Raw genomic sequence first — 9166 nt, 5'->3', positions numbered from 1 at the left:
TTTTTTTTTTTTTTTTTGTTTTTTTTTTTTGTTTTTTTTTTTAATCTGCCATCTCTCGCTCTCTAGAGTTGATCTGCTAATATCCGTCCAGTGCACTCACTGAGCGCGCTCTTCTCCCCATCATCACTAGACACGCCCCTCACTGCTGATTGGCTGCGAGTGTGTTTTGGGACTCGGTCCGACACTGTGGTCAAAAGCGTTTTTCAGAAATCTCTCAGTGCACCTTTACAGACTCCGCCATGTGCGTCTCCTTTAATATTCTTTGAACTATGTTCCTTCATGCTGTATTCATTTTGGAGCACACATATTTATAGTTTCTCAATGCTTCCGTCACACTGTTATAAATTAAAACCCAAAATATGTGTCCAGTAACTGATATGCAGTGGTGGACGAAGTACACAAATCAAGTACTTGAGTAAAAGGAGCACGTGATATATTATAAGAAGTAACGATATGTTTTATGAAATGTAGTGAAGTAAAAAGTACGATCTTATGCTTTGGAATGTAGTGAAGTAAAAGTAAAAGTTACTCAAAATAAAACTACTCCAGTAAAGTACAGATACTTGAAAAATGTACTTAAGTACAGTAACGAAGTAAAGCTACTCCGTTACTGTCCACCACTGCTGATATGCAACAACACCGCTGCAGTTACACACCCAGCAGATGGCGCTATTTATCATTCTGATATTACAGAAATCATGTTCGATTAAGAAAAATGCTTAATTATCAGTATTAGTGTTAGTATTTTTTATAGAAAATTAATTATCTTTCATTGACAACCATTATAGAGTTAATTCAGTGTCCAGAGCACTTCACTTATCTCACATTTTATCTTGCAGCCTTATGCTAATTTGATTTATTTTTTACTTCATGGTGGCAAAGCAAATGTGAGTTGTGCTAACTTTGCACATTTATTAACACAAGTGTGCACAGTATTTGGACTCGGTGTGGCCGTTATGAGCGACTCAAACTCCTGCAGATGGATGATGTGTAGCAGCATTGAAGTGAACACAGTCAAACATGCAGCTCATCAGACTCAAACACACCCTTTTGTGACACACCAAGCCATATCACAAATTCTATTTACATCTGTATGATTAATTATTAGCTTTCCATGAACTCCCCAAACCCTGCAGTTCCTCGTGAAGCCCCAGTGGAAATACAGAAATGTTGCTGTTGTGTGATTTCAGGAGAAGTACACAGAGGTGGCGTCTGAGCTCATTGTGTACACCTATTTCTTCTCTGCGTCTGAAGACGTCTTACCAGAGGTGAGGTCAATCATCTTCAGATTCTGCTGCTTGTGCTTTCATTTATCCAGTCTGCTGTTTTAAACAATCGCATGAAATCTCACTAAACTGTGTTGTTCTGCTGCAGTCTGTGACTTTGCATGAATTGCCTTCAGTGGTCGTCTTCAAAGATGGAACCTATTTCACATATGATGGTACGTGAAGAAAACGGTAAATCAGCATCTAATATGTGTTTGTACAATGCTTGAGCATTGAATTATCTGAGTCTGGCAGCCACCACAGTTTCATAATGAACCCAAGACACTTTTCAGAAAACATGAAATGTGTTTGAGGTTGTGTTTTGCGCTACTACTTTTCTGAAGCATCTGTCAAACAAACTGAAATCAAAAGCACAAAATTGCTTAGTGTTTTTATTAAATCCCAAATGGCTGCAATTTAAAGAAGTATTCAGGCTGTGTGTTTCCGAGCGAAGCGCACACTTTGCTCACAGGATCATCTGGTGTTTTCAGTTCACAGTGAACGCCGTGAATCTCTGTCTCCGCATGTGCTGAGAGTTTAACAGCAGCCACCCGTCACGCATTACTTTCACATTTGCATTTGCATTAATAGCATATTTGTGGACAGATGATTACAGTATTTCTCCAGATTTGAGTAATGAGACGCATCTGTAAACCTGTTTTCTTACATTCACATTAACTGTCCTACTTTAGTGTAAAGTAAAATGTATAGTATATTAAGTATTTTTTCATTTACATATTAGATTATTATTTTTATGATAATGATGACGGTTGTTGTTGTTGTTGTTATTATTATTATTGTCTGGCTTCTGAAAACAGCAGTGTGAATGTAATGTAGACAGAGACACTGTTACAAATAAAAGAGGTTTGAATCCAGTCCTGCTACAAATCAACGCAAAGACTTTTTACTCTGTTCAGTTTGAAAAATGAATAGAAAATGTGTAAACTGAGCTCTTAAACTGATACTCTACCCAAACATGTAAATGCTATCATCATTTCCCCTCCCTCCGCAGTCACAGATGTGTTAGTAAGGTGGTTCGTGTTGTGTTTCAGAGTATGAAGACAGCAGCTTGTCGTCCTGGGTGAACCGAGAGCGGTTCCAGAGCTACCTGCCGATCGATGGATTCACGCTGTATGAGCTGGGAGAGACCGGTAATACAGCTCTGCCATAATAGATGAAGTGTGGAGCATCGTTTCAAACTATAGCATCTGCTCAGTCCCAGAGCAACCTTACTTGTGAACATACTTCGGAACTGATACATTGACCATTACACAAGCTCTCAGCTCAGACTGGATTTCTGATGAATGTGAATTATTGAAAGCTGATCAGCAAGAGCCTTTTTTCTGTCTCTGTCTTGGTCAAGAAACGGTTTTCCTTTCTTTGTGTCTCAGGTAAACTGGTGGCGATTGCAGTTACTGATGAGAAAGATCCGACAGAGCGAAGCAGCAGGTACAGAGATGCGGTTTCTGTGGTCTCGTGATGCTGGATGCCAGTGTTTTCTTCTGTGCTTAACCCATCCGTGTTCGTTCAGGTTGAAAGGTCTGATCCAGAGAGTAGCTGCTGAACACCGAGATCAGTTCAACAGGTGAGAGTCGCTGTGATTCAGATCCACGCGACAGCCTCGGCTCTCTGTACTGTATTCAGGATATGATCGCTGGTGTTCGTCAGCTTGAACATGTTTATTCAGAGCCTCTACTGTCAACAAACAGTGCGGTTTACAGCAGTTTACTGTTTCCTGAGATGACGTGTTATTGACTTTTACCCGAGGAAATGATTCCCTGACAGAAAAACCACATGCATTCCTCATGTTTTCCCCGTGTGCTCGCATGCGATGTGGAGCAGTGCTGTAATATGTTTTAACATGTGGAACGCATCACAAATACTGTACAAACTTTCACTGTAATATTTTAATCATGCACAGTAATGTGAGTACCAACAATAGAAATCTACTGTACATGATCCTATGAAGAATTTCGAACAGTAAATATCAAACAATCAGTCATTTCAGCTGAAAGATAAAGCCTGTGATACTAATGTTGTCCTTGGGATAAGAAATGTATTAAGATTTATCTAATCGTTTTCATTTAATCGGTTTAAAATGTTGAATTACTTCTATAACAAATGAATGCAGTTATCTGTGTTACTCTGACAGTTTTATATAATTAGTTTACAAAGACATATGTGAAATGATTATAGACTATTAATGTTAATCTAACTTTTATATATCCCAGTAACACTGAAAACATATTTGTCAAGTTGCCAGACATAATTACATATATTGCTGTCCATATAAAATGAAGAGACAATTTTATTTGTCTCTTAAGAAAACCTAGTATAATAATTCTATGAAGACGCACACAGTGTTGTGGTATGAATAGTAAAACAAACATTAACGTAAGTAATCATGCAGACAGCTTCATACTCTCATGGGATTCATCTACACTGAAATCTTCATATATACACCACATCATATTATCACACGTATTATGACAGTAAACATTTTTACAGAGGGTTTTTGACTTCAAGATGGATATTTGCTATAAAAGTCACATCATATTTGCAAAGATATATTTCAGTTGTGTCACGTAATCGTCCACACGAGCCGTTAGTGCCCATCGCCAATACTGTGTTCTTGTTTTGTTTTTTCAGTCTGGATGGACAAATAACCGGAAGCTTCTCATGTTTTTCCGGCCCAAATAGACAATCACTAGTTAAGAGTCTGTAAGCTGCTCTGTTTTGGCTTTTATGTATAGGATAGTGTAGAGTAGACATGAGAGCAGGGCTGAGAGAGGGAACAACATCAAGCGCTCCGTTCATTCATGCTGTTTCTGTAATGATCAGAAGAGCTTTACAGACCTGCGTCTCATGCTGTGCTCCTCTCTGTCCTCCAGAGATTTCCAGTTCGGCCACATGGATGGAAACGACTACATCAACAGCCTCATAATGGGGTGAGTACGTCTGGATCTTCAGACAAGGTTTTACTGATGGTTGCACAGAGGTCAGGGGAAGATGGTTATGTAATAGGTGACATATTTGAAGAAATAACTATGTCATGTGACATAAACACTGTTGTTTGAGACTGACGGGGTGCTCTTCCTCCTGCAGCGAGGTGTCTGTGCCCAGCATCATCATCCTCAACACCTCAAACGAGCAGTACTTCGTGCCGGCGGAGCCTGTGGAGGATCTTCAGCAGCTGCTCCAGTTCTTCAGCAGCGTTCTGGACGGCAGCGCTCCGGTACTCTCAGATCCTCCGCATTCACCTCCAGTTACACACACACACACACACACTGCTGAAACACTCCAGCTACACACACACACTGCTGAAACACTCCAGTCACACACACACACACACTGCTGAAACACTCTAGTTACACACACACACTGCTGAAACACTCCAGTCACACACACACACACACTGCTGAAACACTCTAGTTACACACACACACTGCTGAAACACTCCAGTCACACACACACACACACTGCTGAAACACTCTAGTTACACACACACACTGCTGAAACACTCCAGTCACACACACACACACACTGCTGAAACACTCTAGTTACACACACACACTGCTGAAACACTCCAGTCACACACACACACACACTGCTGAAACACTCTAGTTACACACACACACTGCTGAAACACTCCAGTCACACACACACACACACTGCTGAAACACTCTAGTTACACACACACACTGCTGAAACACTCCAGTCACACACACACACACACTGCTGAAACACTCTAGTTACACACACACACTGCTGAAACACTCCAGTCACACACACACACACACTGCTGAAACACTCTAGTTACACACACACACTGCTGAAACACTCCAGTCACACACACACACACACTGCTGAAACACTCTAGTTACACACACACACTGCTGAAACACTCCAGTCACACACACACACACACTGCTGAAACACTCTAGTTACACACACACACTGCTGAAACACTCCAGTCACACACACACACACACTGCTGAAACACTCTAGTTACACACACACACTGCTGAAACACTCCAGTCACACACACACACACACTGCTGAAACACTCTAGTTACACACACACACTGCTGAAACACTCCAGTCACACACACACACACACTGCTGAAACACTCTAGTTACACACACACACTGCTGAAACACTCCAGTCACACACACACACACACTGCTGAAACACTCTAGTTACACACACACACTGCTGAAACACTCCAGTCACACACACACACACACTGCTGAAACACTCTAGTTACACACACACACTGCTGAAACACTCCAGTCACACACACACACACACTGCTGAAACACTCTAGTTACACACACACACTGCTGAAACACTCCAGTCACACACACACACACACTGCTGAAACACTCTAGTTACACACACACACTGCTGAAACACTCCAGTCACACACACACACACACTGCTGAAACACTCTAGTTACACACACACACTGCTGAAACACTCCAGTCACACACACACACACACTGCTGAAACACTCTAGTTACACACACACACTGCTGAAACACTCCAGTTACACACACACACACACACACACACACACACTGCTGAAACACTCCTGATCACGTCTCTTTAGATAGAAAACACACACATAACCTTGTTTTCACAACTGAATGAGATGAAGCACCTTCTGTGAATGTTTCTGATTGGACGGTGAGTGCCACACACGGGAGCTGGGCTTGTAAAGGCGTTTGGTCATGCGATGCGACAGCACAAACCTACTCTGCATGAGCTGCTGTCCTCTCAGAGATTCAGGTGCACTTTGTGTTGATCCGGCTCTCCTCACAGCAGCATCCCTGTGTTTCCCGACAGGCGTATGGAGGAGACGGGATTCTCCAGAGGATCAAGCGTGTGGCGTATGATGCCAGATCCACTGTAATGGTGAGCTGAGTTCAGAAAAACTAACCCAAGTCAATCATTATTGAATATGTAATGTTTAGTAAACAGCAGTCGGTCTTTACACACAATGACAGCTGAAGGTGTGGATGTTCATTCAGTGTTCTTTCATTATTTCCCACCAAACCTTGACACAATGGCACTTCAGAGATGTGAAGAATATGAGCTGCTGCTTAAAAGTGTTTCATGTAGAGATAACAGCCATAGCAAATGCATTATACTCTGGAGCGACTCTTATGTGCTCATGAATTTGGAAAACTGCTTTCACAGTGAAGAAAAGCACTGACTGATGGCAGTGAATGAGATGAACGTGGATCCACAGCAAAAGAGTGTCGTGCCAGTTCATGCACCCTAAACATATAACAACACCTGTTTATTCCTTCCCGTTAACCCTTAAACACCCAGCTCAGGTGTCCCAGGACATTAACCCTTCATTCATCTTTACGTGAGATCTCCACCTTCTTAGTATTCCTCAATCTGTTCATTATCAACAATATGGCAAGAAAAAATACAAGATTGTGAAAGAATGTCTGTTGTCATTGAATGGTGTGACTGATGAAGCTGGTTAGCGTGTCGTTACTCTGATGGTCTGTCTCTGGTCTGCAGTCAGTGTTCCGCAGCTCTCCGCTGCTCGGCTGCTTTCTCTTCGGTCTGCCGCTAGGCGTCATCAGCCTCATGTGCTACGGCATCTGCATGGCCGAGTCTGACGACGACACTGAGCTGATGAAGAGAGATGGCTTCACGGACGAGGAAGAGGAGGAGGGCGAGGAGGAAGAGCAGCAGCGGCTGACGGCCGGAGCAGAGGGAGAGGAGGAGGAAGACGCAGAGAAGATCGAGCAAAAGAGTCCGACTGAAAAAAAGGTGGATTAACGAGAAACGAAGGCCTCCGAAGAGGAAACCATGGCCTAGAGTCTCCTCACTGGTTTTCATTGGATTATTCGTTTTCTAATTCATTATTTTCAGAATTGCTCCACCAAAAGTCTTGTTTCTGAAATCTTCAAGACCAGTCATGGAGCTCCGCATGTGACTGTATTGAGTTACAAAAGCACATAGACTGTTTTAAAGTGAGCGACAGCTTATTAATAATCATTTCTGTTATAATGTGTCCTTATGCCATTCTGGATGGTCACTTTAAATCACGTGTCAACTGCAGTTAACTCGATGCTAAAAGATCGATCTCTCAATGGACAAACGTCCTACTTTTTAAAACATTTTTGTATGAGAAAGTGCAGTTATTGTTGCATCAGAGACTTGATCTCCAGAGATTGTCTTACATGAGATTCATTACATTATCAAAACATAATGACCGCACACAGAAGCTTTTCTCCTGCTTGCTGCACAGACGTGACCTGACCGAATGTAGAAGTCTAGTGAAGTTATTCTAGTATGGATTTGGTAAGAGTGTGAAATGATGAATGAAGGCTTGGGCTTTATCAAATGCACTGAACACATTCACACACACAGCAGCTTTAGGTTCCGTTGATTTTTTTTATTTTGAACTAGATAGTGTTGATCCTGGAGAAACACGGGCGTTCCTTCTGTAGGGTATGTGTTTTACAGATATAAAGGCTTTATGTGTCAGCTCTTCTCAGCATCAGTTACCAAAATGTCCTCAGAAACTGTTATTGCATTCATGAAAAAGGAAAGTGAAGACGCAGGACTTTTATTTAGATTCTCAAAACCACAGCGAATCACTGTAAACGGTTGTAAAAGTCTGTGACAGGAGACGTTTGCTCGTGATGAACGGTTTTATTGAGCTTCAGATCAGTAGATCTCAGACACACTGTTACTAGACGGCGTTTCCAGTTTGAGCCAAAGCTGTTGTTACGTCAGAACATCCACGAGTATTTAAGAGCTCGCGCTGGATTGTAATGGAGAAAAGTTGCTAACCTTGCCTTCACATTCCCCTCCTGATGCCTGTTGTTACTGTAATGATTCTCTTATTTTAACACACAACTTGTCTTACTGTTTCTGCTTTGTTCATTAAATGTTTCTTTGTCTCTCTCTCTCTCTCGTTCTGCATTCTTCCCTCACATCAATATCATGCTAAAGTAGACTTTGACTAGATTTCGTTCAGTTTTTGTATGTGATTACTACATTGTTTAGGTGTTAGTGGGGTAAGATTGTTTGTCACGTCCACATATTTATGAAGGGCCTATCATGAACAGCAAAGTTCTGCCAAAAACGATGCCGTAATGATTACAATCAATAAAGAAGTCCATGTTTGACACATTTTTTTGAAGCTGTAATTCATTAAAAAGCCTCATCATGTGTAATTATGACCAATCGTTGTCACTTCAGAGTCTTCATGCCCGTCCATAACTGAAGTAACTGTAAATGAGTGAGTTCAGCGTGCTCTGTCAGTGTGATTCAGTCTCTGGAGGTCAGGGGTCACGGGGTCACAGCGCTGATCACTGTTTCCTCTCATCATGTTGCAGTTTGGTGTAAATGTACTTCTGTTTATTTAAAGTGTTCCTCTGCTTGAGGAAGAGTTCATATGTTCTCTTTTCATTTTGAGTGTTAAGTGTTCATATCTGGGAAGGCATTTCTTTATTAATTAGCTTTTTTTTTTTTTTTTTTTAATATTACAATTACATTTCTAAATTTTAATTTTAGTTTTATTTTTGGTTGTTGAAATGTTTTTTTTTTTATTAGTATGTTGCAGTTTTTCCATGTTCAATTTGAATTTTAAAATAAAAAGTATTCTTGACATCAAACGTCCATTCTCTGTGTCTAAGTATTTGTTACAAAACAAACATGACCTAAATATCTCATCATAACCTAAAGTCAAAAAAAATGTTACGGTTTACTAGATTGATCAAAATTAATATCAATTTAAAAAATAAAATTGTTTTTTTATATAATTTTTTAGTATTTTGTATATTATTAAATATTGTAAATCCTATCAAAATTCTTGGGATAGCTCATATTACATCTAACAAAAGAAATTTGCACTACAAAACTGTGA

At 40.7% G+C, this 9166-nt stretch overlaps 1 protein-coding gene across 3 annotated transcripts in view; it reads left to right on the top strand.

The window, feature by feature from the left end:
* The window catches only part of LOC107655713 (protein disulfide-isomerase TMX3-like), a 17375-nt gene extending 8945 nt beyond the window's left edge, over positions 1-8430 (top strand). For all 3 annotated transcript variants that reach the window (XM_016443289.1, XM_016443288.1, XM_016443290.1), the window contains 9 exons: positions 1191-1268; positions 1375-1441; positions 2318-2416; positions 2657-2714; positions 2797-2850; positions 4157-4213; positions 4371-4500; positions 6115-6183; positions 6805-8430. In XM_016443289.1, coding sequence (XP_016298775.1) covers positions 1191-1268; positions 1375-1441; positions 2318-2416; positions 2657-2714; positions 2797-2850; positions 4157-4213; positions 4371-4500; positions 6115-6183; positions 6805-7068 — 876 coding nt within the window. In that variant the 3' untranslated portion in view covers positions 7069-8430. The remainder of the gene's footprint in view (positions 1-1190; positions 1269-1374; positions 1442-2317; positions 2417-2656; positions 2715-2796; positions 2851-4156; positions 4214-4370; positions 4501-6114; positions 6184-6804) is intronic.
* Positions 8431-9166: the final 736 nt, after the last annotated feature.

The sequence above is a fragment of the Sinocyclocheilus anshuiensis genome, unplaced genomic scaffold (assembly GCF_001515605.1).
Source record: "Sinocyclocheilus anshuiensis isolate Anshui unplaced genomic scaffold, SAMN03320099.WGS_v1.1 scaffold631, whole genome shotgun sequence".
NCBI lineage: Eukaryota > Metazoa > Chordata > Actinopteri > Cypriniformes > Cyprinidae > Sinocyclocheilus > Sinocyclocheilus anshuiensis.
This window is presented reverse-complemented; position numbering and strand designations above follow the sequence as displayed.